The sequence below is a fragment of the Pimephales promelas genome, chromosome 13 (genome assembly GCF_988280905.1).
Source record: "Pimephales promelas chromosome 13, fPimPro1.hap1.1, whole genome shotgun sequence".
Taxonomy (NCBI): domain Eukaryota; kingdom Metazoa; phylum Chordata; class Actinopteri; order Cypriniformes; family Leuciscidae; genus Pimephales; species Pimephales promelas.
In genome coordinates, this window is record NC_142781.1 from 27,943,842 (window position 1) to 27,960,888 (window position 17,047).

Sequence of the window (17,047 nt, forward strand, 5' to 3'; positions counted from 1 at the left end):
TGGACCCACTTAATTTATAATTTTAAAATTACTAGTGTTGTCTTTGAAACATGGTTAAAGTGTACTGTTAAATATACTGAAAAGCATTTTTGGTAAAATTGAGTTTATATTATATAATATACTACTACACTGTAGTGTCATTTAATTCAAACGCACATCGTGTATTTGAATATATTTGAAAAAAAAAACTTCCTTAAAGCATGACAAATGATCATTAAAACAATGATTTAAAGAAAAACATTTAAATTTGACTATTATAAATTGCACTTTTTAAGTGTACTTATGTTTTAACAAGAAGTTATTAAAGTTATTGTGAGTTCAACCTTGGTGAATCACGTAATTTTATCTAACTAACCTGCTGAATCATCTCTGACTTTTTGCAATTAAATGAAAACGTATTAGTTTAAATTTATATTAAATGCAATTAGTTGAATTTAAGAGTGCTTTTGGACCCACTTAATTTATCATTTCATAATTACTAGTGTTGTCTTTGAAACATGGTTAAAGTGTACTGCCAAATATACTGACAAGCATTTATGGTAAAATTGACTTTAATATATAATATACTACAACTGCAGTGTCATTTAATTCAAACGCACATCTACTATTTCACTACTATTATATTATCTGCTAGTATGATTTTTAAAAATATACTTTTAAGATTTTAAGTACACTAAAAGACAAAGTGCACACTCAATACAATACACAATCCTTTTATCTAAATACAAACTAACCTGCTGACTCATCTCTGACTGCCCCCCCCCCCCCCCCCCCCCGCCCCAACATGCAGGTCTGTTTCCGGAGCATTTGATAGAAGTTATGCGACGTGAGCTGGCGCTGGAGTGTGATTACGTAAGGGAAGCCCAGTGTGCCCGGAAATTCAAGTGAGTACACAAAAACAAGCAGGAGATGTTTTTCCCACTGCTATTTCAGAGCATCCCATCATTGTATTCGTTAATCTACCCCTCTATAAAATCACGGGGGGTCCGAGGGCTCACAGACGGCCTGCTGGCTCTTACAGGACATTTCAGACTACTATGTAACTGATATTTGAGCTAAATCTATCCTGTGCCATTAAGACCCTTTGAAAGAAAGGTTTACGCACAGAAATAACACTTCAACATCTGCTCAGAATGATTTTGTACTTCTGTATCCTCATGTAACAGTTTCACTGGAGCGTTGTGGCCTCAACACCTCTACTAAAAATAACCGCTTGTCATTTTCAGCCTAGCTTATAGGCTAGTGTTTAACTATTGACAACAAGCCCCATACCCTGCGTCCTGTCCTCTACTGGACACCCTGACTTCGCAAGAGAGTTGGTTACGTTTGCTTTCAGGATGGGATGTGTGACTTTTTTCCTTTGAGCAAATCAATGAGAGTATCAATATTCTGTAGATTAGCTCGGTTTAAAATAAGTGAACATTCCTTGAAGTATTGACGTAGCATAAACAAACATTGCACTCACATCTTTACATCCTGAAGAGCTGAGGAAATAATCGAACACGTTCTTCTAGAATATCTAATTGATTTTATTGAATTGGTTCATTTGGACAATGGACCTTTTCACCTCTGTTGTCACTGTTGCTGATTTTATTAAATATATATTTCTTTTGTATTTGAATAATTTCTGTTGAATTGCGTTTAATCTACCCAACTCAACCATCCTCCTTAGTCTTGCATTAGAAAAGAGCTAAAGCTTTTAGTCAGTATGTTTTTAGGTAAGTAAAGCTTTATTAAAACAGTGTTTACAATGTAGCTTTACACAAAACATGAATGTATTAGAATAGTATATACAGTAAATATAACTGGAATTAGTTCGATTCAGTTGAGTCATTCGGTAGTGTTTACATAGCAATTTTCACTTTCTTATTGAATATTTTTGTCTTGTTTTCAGTGCAAATATCAAGATACATTTACTAGACATACAGAATGGCATATTAGTTTATTGAAAGGATTTCTGGTACAGGATTACACATTCCTCTATTCCAGACTCTAAAAGATACAAACTAGATATATAAACAAATTCACATTTAGATTTTTTTAAAAACACATTAATTTCATAAATTGAGTTTTCCTAACATCCTAAATAAATTACATAAAATGAATTACTTTTGAAAAACTTTATAATTATACATAACATCTTTTGACAGGCAAAATGCATCCAGCCTATTCTTAAAGGAATTAATAGAATCAATAGAATATTGAGTTTTGTTATTTGACAAATTTGTTTGTGGTTTATGCTTAAAACAAGAAAATAAAACTTTGCATATAACTTTAGACCAAGGACCAAGATTGTGTTTATCCCAGATAAATATATCAACCTACTTGCATCCATATCTAATAAACGATTCCATAACAGGACCATACATATCTCTCAACGGGCCTCACTTGATTCCCATCCCATATCTCCCACTATCGCCAATGTTGGAGCATATTTGTGTATACCCAGAAAATATCTTATAGCACTATTTTGCACTAATGCACCATTAGATGTTTCTAAGTCCTCTATCCCCCACAATATAATCAAGTTTAAGGCACACACAAGCTTGAAACGGTTTAGAATAACTTAGATTTATTCCTCCCAAAGCTCTACGTGCTGAATCAGAAATCACCTTTTCTGAAATTCATATGTAGAAACCTACCTATAGTTAGTAAAGTTCTAGAAAACTTCTAACGTCACCTTTTAATGTAGCTAGATGCGTTTTCAAATTGCTAGCTTGACTATAATCTAGTGCTGTTATAAACTCTAATTCAAAGCTAATTGTTTAGCAAGCTGTCGTACCAAATTTTAGGCTCCATTTGGGTATTCCTCACACCCAGAGAATAGCATCGCGGCTTTTCCCACATCCCTCAGACCAGAGGTGTGCGTGTGTTCATCAGCACGTCCTGTCTGTGGTGCACGTGCGGGATGGCATGCTTTTACGGGTTTGCTTGCTTGTGCTTAGTGACTCAGAATCTTTGTGGTTTGTGGTTTTTGGCAGGGAACTACTGAAAGATCACCCGTTCTTCTACGTGCCAGAGGTAATCGACGAACTCAGCGGCCAGCACGTTCTCACCACCGAACTGGTGCCTGGGTTCCCCTTGGATCAGGCTGATGCACTGTCACAAGAGCTGAAGAATGAGGTATTCACTGGTGCTGTTAAACCAGTAACCCTGTAAAAGACTGACGAATTAACTAATAGCCAGAAAATCTTTTTTTTTTTTTTTTTTTAAGGAAGTTTATTGAACCATTAGACGAAATATTTATTTTAAAATATATTTTAATATTTAATAATTATTTAAAAAAAAACATTTTGTTGAGTATCATATTTGATACCTCGGGCTTTTATGGCTCATATAGGATGATATAGGAGAATATGGAGCTCAAACTTGAGGAGAAAAACACAAGTTTTAATCAGAGGCCCAAACTAAGCAAAATACGCTATTTAGTGTGTGTGGCTAGTACGTAAGATGCAAGTCTGGTCGAAGATGCAAGTCAAAGCTCTGTCGTTTTTATTGTGGGGCCAATGCAAATAATTCAATTCAACAATGATGATTGAGAAATGTACACATTAACTTTCCTTGAAAGCCTGATGTATTATATTTTATACATTTTTAAATGATTTTTCTTAAGTTTGAATGGATAATCAAGTAAACCCAAGTTGTTTCAGTCCAGTAAGTGTTATTTTAAAATTATAAAAATATTTAAAATAATACTACTAGTTTTGGATTATGAAGTGGCTGTGGCTGGCTGCTACCCTATAGACCATTTCACAAAATGTAAACAAGACTGGTCCAGAAGCACTTCCTGTTTCAGTTTGTAACTGTTTTCTTTATTTCACATGTAAAGAAAGCATCTTAAAGATGTTTAACTTTTTGATTCAGTTTTAAATGTTCTGTTGGTTGTATTTTATCCCAGCTTTTATGTAGTGTTAAAAAACTGAAACAGGAAGTGCTTCTGGACCAGTGTTGTTTACATCTTGTGAAATGGTCTATTGGGCTGGAAAACATATTTTCAGTTTACTCATTTCAATAACTTGCATATATCATACTGTTTAGCTAGGTATATGAGTAAAGGCACTTTCAAATTTGTTGTGGTATCAGGACACATTAGATTATATGCTATGAAGAGTCACGTGGTCTCAAATGTGCCCATTATGGAGTCCAGTGGGCTTCCTGGAGCATTATCGCCACCTGCTGGTGGATGTATTTGTTTTGCATTAGTAGGGCAAAGTTGAAATAAGTTGAGGAATGAAGTTTAAAATAAATAAAATGTGTTGACCAAATGCTGTACACCGACTGACATAAATGAAGACAATAAATGTGATTGAATTTTCCAAACAGAGAATTTAAGTATGATTTAAGCCTGCATCAGTCATGTAGTTTGTAAACGGAGGGTTCAGACTGTTTTTGTTTTGAGGTAAAACTGATCTATTACTTTATGTTAAGTGCTACATATGCTTTAAATACTGTGAATTTATAGTAGTCCAGTGCATGTGTCGTAACCACACTTTTTATTGATGCTCAGATCTGCGAGAATATCTTGACCCTGTGTCTGAGGGAGCTATTTGAGTTCAGATACATGCAGACGGATCCCAACTGGTCCAATTTCTTTTATGATCCTCAAACCCACAGGGTAAGTAAGAGTGTGTATATGAAGAGTTCATTTGAAATTTTCTACTTTAATGATGATTTTTATCAAACTTGTATATTTAAGTTCAGTAATTTCACTTAAATGGCAATGATAATTACCTATTAATTGTTATTTAAGTGAAATTACTGAACTTAAATATACAAGTTTGATAAAAATCATCATCAAAGAAGAAATTTTCAAATGGCATTTAGAGGCTTTTGTATCTGAACTCTTCATATATATATATATATATATATATATATATATATATATATATATGTATATATATATATATATATGTGTATTTTTCTCCAGTATTCAGGGTCACATGATCCTTCTGAAATTTTTCTAATATGCTGATGTGGTTCTTAAGAAACAATATTATTTTTGCGGAAACAGTGATACATTTTTTTCAGGACTCTTTGATGTAAAGAAAGGACATTATTTATTTTAAATGAAAAAAAAATTATAATGAATTTGTAAGGCTTTACTGTCACTGTTGATTTATTTAATGCATCCGTATTAATATATATTAATAATTAGATTATATAAATAATCAAAAGTATAAGTTGTTTTGAATTTTTTTATATAATCAAGCTGTTCTTCAATCCACAGGTTGCTTTACTGGACTTTGGTGCAACGAGGGGGTTTGATGAGAGTTTCACTGATCTATATATCGAGGTAAACATTCAGTTTAAAAGGTGAAGTAAACGAATGTGTAACGAATATTTCCTTTCTTAAACTTGCTGTATCTTGCTCTCTAAAACAGATCATCAAGGCTGCATCAGAGGGTGATAGAGAAGGAGTGCTGAAGCAATCCATAGAAATGAAGTTCTTAACTGGTTATGAGAGTAAGGTAGGAAAACACCACCCTGATATTTTGAGTTCGGGGCTGCTACACACAAGTCATGTGTTTACACAACCTCTTCTCCTCACCCAGGCCATGGTGAACGCCCACGTGGATGCGGTGATGATCCTGGGTGAGGCTTTTGCCTCCGTGGAGCCCTTTGACTTCGGGGCGCAGAGCACCACAGAACGCATCCACAACCTCATCCCTGTCATGCTGAAACAGCGGCTCATCCCTCCACCAGAAGAAACCTACTCCCTGCATCGCAAAATGGGCGGCTCCTTCCTCATCTGCTCCCGCCTCAATGCTAAGCTCAGCTGCAAGAACATGTTCAACAAGGCCTATGACAATTACTGGAGCAATCGGAAGAAAGGACCAAGCCAGTGACAGGGCTTTTCAAACAAAAGACACTTGAAAAAGCACAAAATGCTCTGGCCAATCACTCGAATGTAAACGAATGGCACTTTTGTCTCGACTGACCCAACCATACATGTTTGTTTTTGGCTTTTGTTTTCCCCTCTGAGTGTGTTAATGGGAAATATATCCATGATTGTCCATGGTCGTGTGGTGCAAAGACGGATATATCTATGTGCCTATGGAAATTCCAATAACCTGGAAAGCTGTTTACTCAAGTATGGCGATTGGCTGTAGAACATTTCGCAATCATGCCGACAGTTTTTTTTTCCGGGTTGCTGGACTACTTTTGTGAGGACCGTCTCCCTAAATCAGTATATTAACTCGGATGCATATATTGTTTGAGAAAGCATTACAATGGTTATTTTTCTTTTTTCGGTTTGTGATTTGTAAATGATGCGCACAATATAGGCCAAAGTATGATAAAGAGAAGTTCGCAGAGGAAAATATCCGAAATCAGAGCAGGTTTTGATGCACCTGCTACAGTCAAATATGTGTTATCTATGTAGGTTGGATACAAGTTTGCTTGTTTTAGCCTGTAAAAACACGCAACGTCTCGATGCATTTTAAAAAGCCAGGTTATTAATCATGATGGCGTGAGGTATCACTTCTCTGATGTGTGAGATGTAGATGAATTTAAATGTGCCTACAAGAAGGTGAGAACTCAAAGAAAGCATTTTTGCATGATATCACGGCATTGGTGGAAAAGGCTTTTTTCTAATCTTCCTGCTATTGGTGTTCTTACTAAAATTGTGTTGAAATTGTTTGAATATATATATATAAAAAAACCTTGGAATCAACAAATCAGTCCTAAATGTTTATTAGCAGACTTGTTGTTTTTGCCCATTCATATGACAATATAACAGACATGCATTGTATCATCATTTTAAGAGTTTTTACATGACAGTTTACATGTACTGGCGTAAGACACTCTGAAGTTTGTTAATTGCATGGTCATTTGCTGGACATTTCAGAAGACCGCCTTGTGAGTCATGGAAGAGAATGTTAACTTGTTCCACAATGTTCACTTGAGAAGATGTCGAATTAAAGCTGGGACACACCTGGTTAGGGTTGAAGGTATGGTACATTATCACCAGGACTGCTGGTTTATCAGCTGTGAAGGTAAACAAAATAAGGAATTAACATTATAACTGCACAGGAATGTCCATGAAGGACTGAACCTATGATATTACAGACTAGTTCCCTGAAAATTGATTCAAACAGTGCTTTATAGGACTACTGCATTATATAGTACACATACAGTAAACATACAATATGTTTCTGGATATATTGACATTAACCTTGTGGTAAATTGGCTACAATAATTACCTGGAACTTTCCTCAATGCATCTTCGATGTCAGTTCCAGCTCGTGATGCTATGGGACAGAAGACCAGCATCAACTGACAGTCACATAATTCACTCACAGTAACTCCATTGAGCAGTGCAAAAATTTCCCTGTCAACTCCCAAGGTTTGGCCACAGATAAGTGGATGCACTTTGACTGGAGGCTCTGCAAAATAGAAAGAAATATAATTGGGTGGGAATAAAAACTGGGACCCAGAAGTTCTTTTAGTATTTTGATAAGTGTAATGTATAGCATATTGAATTATTAATTGAAATATAAAAAGTTGACCGTTACTCACGACGATAGGGGATCTTTATGGTTTGAGAGTTTAAATCTGTTTGGGATGAGCTTGGAACTTTCCTCCTGCTTGGCGTTCCTTCTGTATCCCAGTGCTGTTTTCTAGCTGATGCCTCAGTGAGACTGTTCAAGGCCTCAATGTATGGTTTCAGAGATGCCTGTGTTGCTTTGAGCTGCTCTTCCATTTCTCTAAAAGCTCGAAGAGACTCCTTCAAAACATCCTGAACAGCAGCATCATCTGGGACAAAGTTTGAAGACTGCTATGAAACGTCTCTTTTACAACAACGTAAAAAAGTCCCTTGGTCTGCTACAACTTAAAAAATAGTGGAGGTTATAAGTTACTCACTGCTGTTGTTTTTGTCCATTAAATGCTTCAGTGCTCCGGCAAATCTTTCTGGGCCAGGTTGAACTGAATCCTTTTAGGAATCAAAAATAAATAAATCAATCAATCAATCAATAATCACAGATACTTGCTGGTAACCATACAGTTGACAGCATAGATATCTATAATAAAGGCTAGATGTCTCGCCGCACTGCTGGCCAATGGAGGTCGAAGTCTGCACCTGGCGACCATCTTGTCCCAAGCTTGCTCACTCATAACATTGTTTTAATAGTGCATGTACTTTTTAAATAACCATAACTTGCTCAATTTTCTACCGATTTTCAAACGGTTTGGTTTGTTATAAACGTCAGAGATAGAGTTTAAGAATAATAAGTGTATTAATAAATAATCTTCCAGAATTATAGCTATGTTAATAATGTTTGTAAGAAACCAAACCGTTTGTAAATTTGTCAAGATTTCAACGAGATAAGAGTTGTGTTCGTGCTGATCACTCATCTTACAGCAGGAACCACAGAGCCCACCAGAAAGCTTACCTGTAACAAGATGGCCGACGGTGATGACGATAGAGACTCTGCCGTTAGACATCTAGCCTTATCTATGGTTGACAGTAGCCACTGACTTCCATAGTAGAGAAAAAAAAAACTCAATGGCCACCGTCAACTGACTGGTTACCTACATTGTTCAAAAGATCTTCTGTGTTTAACAGAAGAAAGAAACTCATACAGGTTTAGGACAACATGATAGTGGGTAAATGATGACAATTTTCATTTTGGGGTGAACTATCCCTTTAAACAAGTTGAAAATATTCATGTGGATGCCTTCTGGTTGTCAAACATTGGAACATGTTCCGATTTAATGTAATGAACTGCACCTGTGTGAATTTCAGAACAAGTGGCCTCAAACATTCATCCAAAATAGGCTTTGGTACTGATTGGTTAAAAGGCATTTCAAAAAAGTTAGTTCTGAGGAAAGGCCTAGGATCATTTGTTTGCATTTGTCTTTAAGCTAAGCGTGTTATCTAACACTATAAAATTCTACACTTTTAGGAGTGTGTGAGTATTTTTGGGGGGCCACTGAAGTTCAATTCCACCATTACCTTCACTGTGTCTGTGATAAGCATCATAATGGTCCTTCGGAGCTGAAAGTTCCCATTACCTGGAAAAAGCTCATTCAGATCCTCTCTTGTCAAAGTAAGAATTTGAGCATCATCAATATCTGCATCTAGAAACAGGTGGAAATATTTTAGCATGTCACACTTTTTACATTTGTCATGGGGTGTGACCAAATAAATGTCATTAGAAACATTATTATCAGGTGAGACATACCATCTAGGGCAGTAGACCCAGATATACTTTTGATTTGTTCTCGGAGAGCTCTGCCCTCCTTACACATCTGACAATAAAGATTATAGTTATTAACACTGACACAAGCACCCTTTTATAAACAATTCCTTGCTAGCACCTTTGGAGCAATAAGAACATATTTTGGATTATTTGTATGTCCATGGCAGATTTTTAAATGTTTGTTTATTGTAGCCTACCTTTTCTTTCGAAAATAATGTGTTTGAGAGCCACGAAAACATAGAAGGCTTTGAGCTGCTCATTTCTGCTGTACTGAAACCGAAAGTTGATGTTGATAAAACTATATTGCATAAATTCATTATGCAAACTGACTCCGATTCAGTGAAGGGGTAGCAACCGTAGATAAGTGTAACAACACAGGCGTGTCAAAATCTGATCTAGGACCTGTAGTTTCAGAGATAGGTTGTTCTGAAGTAAGATCCGCCCCTTTTGGTGTGTGGGTCCTGAGAAAGGCGCGTTCTCATTGGCTGGTCAGAAAGGAGGCGTGCTGTGCATGAAGCGATCTCGCCGAGAGGACGTTGTCGGTATGCTAGCTACTCTTGGTTTGTTTTGTGAACATTGAGGGTTGGATGTGCCACTTTAAATTGAAAGTTTATTGTATTTCGATGTCATGTGAATTATTTGACGGTCGGGTGCATCCGTGTAACGTTAGGGCTTATTTGACGTAGTGCCGTCATGCATCCTTTTTTGGCTGAAAATATTGGTGGACAGTAAATTTGATGGTGGAATCTGGAATACTAGTTATGCTCTGCAATAAAGGTGCATAGGGAGCTTTCAGCTTCTTTGTGGAAATACAGGGTTAGTCCATGCATACAATGTGTTTTATTTGCAGATACTTAGTACAACCAGTATCTGCTTGCCTGTTTGTGGGACATTGAATTAATGAAATAATGAAATTCCACGTAGGAGCTTACCTATGACTGTTGCTTATTTGTTTTTGATGATGATTAAGTAAAAATGCAATATAGAAAATTTGTTGTAGATTCCTACCCATGCATCTCTGTATATATCCATGGTTTGTGTGTAATAGGATGGATTAGACCCAGGGTAACATGTCTGCCATATGTGTACCCAGCAAGAGGAAAATGCCAAGACCAAAACTAAACCCCCCAAAACCAGGTAATTCTTCATTAGTCTGAGATTAAACACTAAACTTTGTAAACCCTTATTCTGAAGTGATGGCATTCCCAGATAATTTACTGTATGTGATTGTGAAGTCTATTCTTATTAGATAAACAAATGCATTTGGCAGAAACTTTTATTCAAAGTGGCTTACATTGCATTTAAAGTACAAAACTGAATCAGTTCTTGCGTTCTCTGGGAATTGAACCCATGACCTTGGCTTTGCTAGCAGCACCACCATGCACTGAGGTTTGAGCTACTGGAACTAAATAAATTTACATTATAGGGCTGGGGATCTATTCATTTTTTTATCTGTAAAGACAATAAATTACAGTTGCGTCATTTAGAAAGTTTATTTGTTATAAATCGATTCAGTGTTGGGTGTAATTCATCAATAATAATTATTAAATTTGAAAAAGTAAACTAAGGGAGATTAGTTTAAATATCTCTGTATGAGTTACTGATGTAATTGCATTAAATACTATATATAACAATTGTCAAAATTTAACGTCTAATGTTAAAATGTATGTTTTCAATGAAACCTTCAGTTCAAAAATAATTGTAACAATTTTATAATATTTATTCGAAAGAATTAAAAGTGCATTGTTCAACTAGGGTTCAATATGGGATTTAGAAAGTAAAGATTAATGCAATACTTTTTAGAGAGAGTAAAGAGTGCAGCAATCTAATTACACTGTTAAAGATGTAATTTTTAGCTATTAATTAATTACTTTTTTAGAGTAACTTACCCGACACTGAATCGATTCAACACAGTTGATTGTGCCTTCAACAGATGTCATAAAGGATTTGGGAAAAGAGGCTGAAGGTAGTGGAATGAAACCATCCAAAGTAAGACCAAGCATCCTCACCTTGAGTTGTGCATCAATATGCCAGTTTAAATATTTAGTGTTATGACCCAGTTGTTACGTTACCCTTTTGGAATTGCTCCATGTATTATTGCGTTTGAGTTTTTTTTCTCTCTTTTTTTATTGGTATGATTTGGCCTGTAATAAATTAATTTTTGAGCATCTCTCCCTTAACCTTCAAATGGTCTTCGTTTTCTGTTTACATTTCTGGGCTTCAGGGTCTATACGACCCCAACAATTGATTGAGTAATTGTACAAAAAAGTATACATTTTTAATCATACAAATAATATATCATTTTTTGTTTACTTCTCATCTATTCATTAATGCTGTGTTTTTGGAGATATAAAGTACTTTTGTATCCATATACCACACAATTCCTCAACTAGACCATTAGCTTGCATATGAAATATTATTTTTTTATGATACATTGCATTTATGCTTTAGTACTAGGCCTTCATTTCTGTGTAAAAAATTTCAGATTTATGCCGGATTTTTTTTTTTTTTTTTGGACACATGAAGAAAATATATTTAGTTTTTTTTCTTCACATTTCCCATTCATTTCAATGTGGGGTCATATTGACCCCAAAGACCAGAAATGTAAAAAATTTTTTTTTACATTACCTTCAGAACAACCGAATCAAGCCCTGTTTTTGTGTGTGTGTGTGTGTGTGTGTGTGTGTATAGATAGATAATGTATGAAAAGTCACAAAATCACATAAACCTTTTTTATTAAGTAAAAGTCGTCAACAATCATAATTATAGCATTTATAACAGTCATAACATTAGGTAATTATTCAAATGAAACATGAGACCATCAGAACTAATTGTATTATTGCATTTGTGTTATTTCATTTCAGAATGAGGGGACAAGCTCTCAGAAAATAAAGAGAACTTACTCCAGAAAAAAGTGAGTTTTGTGTGTTCTCTTGTGTTCATGCATGACATTTTGTTGTAAATTTCATGCATAATCCACATAATGCATTAGTAATGGTGTCAAAATGTCATGTCCTAAGGTATCATGATCTCCAGCCTGTGATTATGAGACCTTCAGAGGATTCAGGCCATGGTTCATCTTCCAGTTCCGTTATCACATCCAGTCTGATCAATGGTTTGGAAAGCCAACATATGCACACTGACCACACCAGCAGAATGATGGGGGAAATTGATGGATCCAGTTCAGATACTTTAATAGAAACAGGTTAGTACAGACTTTCAGATATTTAAAGGGATAGTTCACTCAAAAATGATCATTAACTCACCCTCATGCCGTTCCAAACCTGTAAGACTCAGATCTTTGAAACACAAATGAAGATATTTTTAATGAAATCTGAGCCAGAGATGCTTGGTGCATTCATGAATGTTTATATGTGAATAAAAACCTAAATTAAATCGGTTCATCATATAAAGTGATCAAGTCTCTTCAGAAAATGTGGACCAAACCACTCAATTCATGCAGTATGGATTAGTTTTATGATCTCTATCTTTTTGAAGTGTCTGTGGTAGTTGAGTTGCTGTCATTGGAGGGACAGAAAGCGCTCAGATTTCATCAAAAAGTCTTACGGGTTTGGAACGACATGAGGGTGAGAAATTAATGACAGAATTAAAATTTGTAAGGGAACTAAACCTTTAGGTAGAATAAATGTATATGTGACAGTCTAGATGATGTCCAAGAGTACAAGTAGTATTTATACCACAGATTTTAAAGCAAAGAAGCAGAAGATTGAAGCTCACCAGCCCTCCTTAAAAAAGTACATTGAGGAAGTAAAGCAAACAGGTATGAAATTTATTTAGTTTATGTTCAATAATCCACATGATAATAGGTGAAAAGTGCAGACTATATCTTTTCTCTCTAACAGTACCTGTTATAGTTCCTGTTGCTCAGTTCACTCACAAGAATCAGATAACTGTGAGCACGCAGGAGCAGAAATCATCTCAGTGCACCAAGAAAGAGTCGCCTGTTTATCCACCAGGTAAAAGGGGTGGTTGTTCAGGCTACATGAAAATGATACAAACTCCGATATTGAATATTTTTGAATATTCAAAAAAAAAAAACGTTTTCGTGATGCCTTTCTTTATAGGAAGTCAGGAGGAGAAATGGCAGCTGCAGATTTTGGCCAAGGGTAGAGTGACCTGCCCAAAATGCAAAAGTGTTGGAAGAAAGACAGTGGATGGGTTAAAGAAGCACCTGGAAACCTGCAAACTGGTAAGTGCATGTATTGTAACAATGTTTATAAGAATATCATTGTTTTCATGATTTTCTAGCACTTGTTTGAGCTCTAAATCTGATTTTGTAGAATCCTTTTACATGTCCACACTGTGAGAAACAACTGAAAACTTCAACTGGAATGAAGTACCACCTCATGGCTGACCACAACAACTTGGTTAGTTTTTATATACGTATATATAAAGCAACATTGACAATGAAAAGGGTGATAGTGTTGATTTCAAGATTATTTTCTTTTTGTTTTTTTTCAGCCCATTCCAGATACTGGGAATGACCTAGTTGACCAAGCAGTGAAGGAGAAACTACGGAAAGTACTAAAGAGGATGGGGAAATTAAAATGTTCAAAAGAGGTGTGGTCATATTTTATAATTAAAATGTAATAAAATAATTTGATACTGATACAGCGCTGCATGGAACATTTAGCATAAAACATAATTTTTATTTTTTATAGTATATATACAAAATACTATACCTGTACAGCAACCTTGAGCTTAGGAAAGATGCTTTAAAAATGAAACATTATTATTATTATCATCCTCATCATTTAAAGTACAGGTCACCATATTAAAAATTGAAAGGTATTAGTAATAAACAAGAAAATTAAAATAAAGGACATGACAGTTTAAAAGTGTAAGAAGTCAGTAAGATTTATTTTAAATAAAAGATAAAATACTTTTATTTAACAAGGACACATTAAATGAATCAAAAGTGACAGTTAAGACATTTATAATGTTACAAAAGATTTATATTTCAAATAAATGCTGTAATTAATCATGGTAAACAATACATTATGAAAAAAAAATTTAATCATAAAAATATGTTTTCATATTTTTAAAATCTGTTTTCAACATTAATAATATTAAGAAATGCTTCTTGAGCAGCAAATCATCATATTAGAATTATTAATGAAGGATCATGTGACACTGAAGACTGGAGTAATGATGTTGAAAATTCTACTTCCCCATAACAAGAAAAAAAATAGAAAAGAGTTATTTTAATTAGTAATAATAGTCACAATGTTACTCTTTCACTGTATTTTTTAGATGCCGCCTTGCTAAGCACGATAATTCTTACCAAAAAAAATCTTATCGACTCAACAGTAGAGAAAAAGTGGAAAATATAAAAAAATATAATGAATAAAAATAGTCATGTATATTAAAATAATGACTATATAGTATTGTGGATATTCAGAATTACTGTCTTATATGAATGTTTTTTTTTTAGGGTTGCACTGGAAGTTTTACTAGTATAATGGGTTACGTGTATCATATGAAGAAATGTGGCAAAGAGGCGTCAGAACTGGAGAAACTCTTAATGAACTGCAAGCACTGTGGAAAAGCGTATCGTTCTAGAGCGGGTCTGGAGTACCACCTCAAGAACGAGCACGGTCCGGTGAGTCTTCCTACCCATCATTCAGTTCAATTGTATAAATAAACATTTATCTGTTCTGACATGATTGATTCTCATTCAGGCTGTTGAAGTTTCTTCAAATAAGACAGCATTATCTGTTACAGCCGGACCAAGAAATTGAAGTAGAGGAAGCAAAGACACAGAAAGAGCCTGTCCCAGAGCGTACACCGAGCGGACGGGCCAAACGCTTGTCGGCGCAGGTGGCCGTGTTCCACCTGAGGGAGATCGCCAGTGAGGAGCTGCTGAAGGAGTGGCCCAAAAGGAAAGTCCAGCGTGACCTGGTACCAGACGACAGGAAGGTGCTGCTAAACATACATGTCCTGACAGGACCGTGAATGACCATTGGCATTTCATTCATTTTTGTAGCCATTTATAGTATTTTTTTGTTCTTGTAGCTGAAGTATTCTCGTCCAGGGTTGCCTGCCTTCAGCCAGGAGACTCTTCGGAAGTGGAAGAATGAAGTCAAACTGCATAAAAAAGTGCAGTGTCCCAACAAGGTGTGAGCATCATGCATTGTTCCATAAGTTTTCATCATTGTGTTCATTCAAGATTTGCATTGGTGGCATGAATGTAGCATTATGCAAAAGGAAAGATTTTTAGTGAATGATTGGTTTTGCTGTACCAAATGTGATCTGTGTTGTCATTTTAGGGATGTGGCTGCTTCTATACCAGCGTGTCTGGTCTAAAAGCTCATCTTGGGTTATGTACCTTGGTAGGAATGACTTCCCTTTTGTTTTAAGATATGTAGCTTACATTACAGGATATTTGTTATATTAAATGGAATAAATTCTTATTGCCGCAATACTATTCACTGCTATACACTAAATATTTGGTGTCGGTATGTGGTTGTTATTTTTTTACACTGTAAAAAAGTATATTCTGAAATATTTTTACAACTTAAAATAACTATTTGTATTTATTATTTTAATATATTTTAAAATGCAACTAATTTATTCCCGTGATATAAAAGCTGAATTATTCAAGTCTACAATGTCACATGATCCTTCAGGAATCATACTAATATGCTGTTTTGCTGTTCAAGAAACATTTATTATTATTATCAAAGTATCAAACAAGAAAAATAATTATAAGTATACATAATTATCATTACATAGATACTTTATGATACTTTTTTTCTGGATTAAATATATATATTTCAGAAGAACAGCATTTATTTGAAACAGAAATCTTCCGTAACATTATTAATATCTTTACTGTCACTTTTGATCAATTTAATAAATCCTTTCTGAGGGAAATGAAATCTTACCAAACCCAAACTTTTGAGTGCATTTTTTAACTATCTGCACTGCAGTTTAATTGAAACTAAATGACTATTGCCTTTTTATTTATTACCTGAATCAATGTTTTTTTGAAAAAATGTTTATTTTTCTTGTTTATTTTTTTTTCTTGTTCATAATTGGATTTGGATCATAATTGGATCATTCATTTATGAAGGTATGAAGTTTTTTTCTCTTCTCTGCAGGGTGAATTTGAGACTGGGAAGTATAAATGCTTGATATGTAAGAAAGAATTCAACTCTGAAAGCGGAGTCAAGTACCACATCAATTCCATTCATTCTCAGGTAAATGAGTATTCAGCATAATACTGAGTAACACAATCCTTTTAATTGCATGCTCCTCAATACATTTCATAACAAATATTTTCACTGTTATCATTTTACACAGGACTGGTTTGTTGTTCGCTCCAAGTCTAAGAGTTCAAAGTTAGATAAACTGCATAAGACTCAGCTGAAGGAAGATTCCATGAAGCCTCCAGACCTTCCCTCACCAGATCCAGCCCTCAGTTTTCCCCAGGTATCCAACACCTGGCAGGACAGACAGACGTCAGCGATGCCCACGTCAAGTGGAACCGCAACTCCTGGAAGAGTGGAAATAAAGAGGAAGGAGGGCCGAAACAGAAGGAAGGAGGAAGAAAGCAGACAGGAGAAAGACTGCTATGAGTTCAGCGGCAGTGACAGTCCGAGCGGCAGCAGCAGCAGCGAGAGCTCCAGCAGCGAGTCAGAGGACCAATGGGCCCTCAGAAGGCCCCTCGCAAAGCCTGCGTCCAGCCAGAGACCTGGAGTTCATTCATAAATCATTCCTGCTCCTTTTACAAAATGAAACTTCTCCTGTTTACCTCCAAAGAATAAAGAGACACACTACCGTTCAAAAGTTTGGGGTCGGTAAGATTTTTTTTTTTATGG

The 17,047-nt window shown here is 35.4% G+C and overlaps 3 protein-coding genes across 8 annotated transcripts in view; 2 read left to right on the top strand and 1 right to left on the bottom strand.

Moving 5' to 3' along the window:
- coq8aa (coenzyme Q8A, genome duplicate a) overlaps positions 1-6,677 on the top strand; it is a 29,353-nt gene extending 22,676 nt beyond the window's left edge. Inside the window, exons 10-15 of the mRNA XM_039693172.2 lie at positions 791-884; positions 2,982-3,123; positions 4,508-4,615; positions 5,228-5,293; positions 5,382-5,468; positions 5,553-6,677. Of these exons, the coding sequence (XP_039549106.2) occupies positions 791-884; positions 2,982-3,123; positions 4,508-4,615; positions 5,228-5,293; positions 5,382-5,468; positions 5,553-5,846 (791 nt within the window). The 3' untranslated portion in view covers positions 5,847-6,677. The remainder of the gene's footprint in view (positions 1-790; positions 885-2,981; positions 3,124-4,507; positions 4,616-5,227; positions 5,294-5,381; positions 5,469-5,552) is intronic.
- Positions 6,678-9,552, bottom strand: LOC120494075 (uncharacterized). 2 transcript variants are annotated; one of them, XM_039693176.2, is made up of 7 exons: positions 9,401-9,552; positions 9,186-9,252; positions 8,957-9,081; positions 7,864-7,933; positions 7,522-7,755; positions 7,203-7,385; positions 6,678-6,987 (listed from the first exon to the last, which is right to left on the bottom strand). In XM_039693176.2, the coding sequence occupies exons 1-7, from the start codon at positions 9,518-9,520 to the stop codon at positions 6,782-6,784; spliced, it is 1,005 nt and encodes a 334-aa protein (XP_039549110.2). In that variant the 5' UTR covers positions 9,521-9,552; the 3' UTR covers positions 6,678-6,781. The 2 variants fall into 2 exon arrangements, with proteins under 2 accessions (XP_039549110.2, XP_039549109.2); XM_039693175.2 differs by having other exon boundaries at positions 7,519-7,755.
- Positions 9,553-9,668: 116 nt separating this feature from the next.
- znf512 (zinc finger protein 512) overlaps positions 9,669-17,047 on the top strand; it is an 8,259-nt gene continuing 880 nt past the window's right edge. Inside the window, exons 1-16 of one of the 5 annotated variants that reach the window (XM_039693169.2) lie at positions 9,669-9,745; positions 10,252-10,340; positions 11,137-11,192; positions 12,068-12,117; positions 12,224-12,408; positions 12,907-12,984; positions 13,067-13,180; positions 13,289-13,413; positions 13,505-13,591; positions 13,686-13,784; positions 14,659-14,826; positions 14,949-15,143; positions 15,240-15,341; positions 15,494-15,556; positions 16,328-16,426; positions 16,530-17,047. The exon at positions 16,530-17,047 is cut by the window's right edge and continues 880 nt beyond it. In XM_039693169.2, the coding sequence (XP_039549103.2) occupies positions 10,274-10,340; positions 11,137-11,192; positions 12,068-12,117; positions 12,224-12,408; positions 12,907-12,984; positions 13,067-13,180; positions 13,289-13,413; positions 13,505-13,591; positions 13,686-13,784; positions 14,659-14,826; positions 14,949-15,143; positions 15,240-15,341; positions 15,494-15,556; positions 16,328-16,426; positions 16,530-16,937 (1,896 nt within the window). In that variant the 5' untranslated portion in view covers positions 9,669-9,745; positions 10,252-10,273 and the 3' untranslated portion in view covers positions 16,938-17,047. The other 4 variants (XM_039693170.2, XM_039693171.2, XM_089118814.1 and 1 more) reach the window with 4 other exon arrangements.

Coding starts and splice junctions, on each gene's coding strand:
- LOC120494075 (XM_039693175.2), bottom strand. CDS start 9,520: ATGAATTTATGCAATATAGTTTTATCAACATCAACTTTCGGTTTCAGT. Junction 9,253..9,400: donor CATTATTTTCGAAAGAAAAG/GTAGGCTACAAT, acceptor CTTTATTGTCAG/ATGTGTAAGGAGGGCAGAGC. Junction 7,756..7,863: donor AATGGACAAAAACAACAGCA/GTGAGTAACTTA, acceptor ACTTTGTCCCAG/ATGATGCTGCTGTTCAGGAT.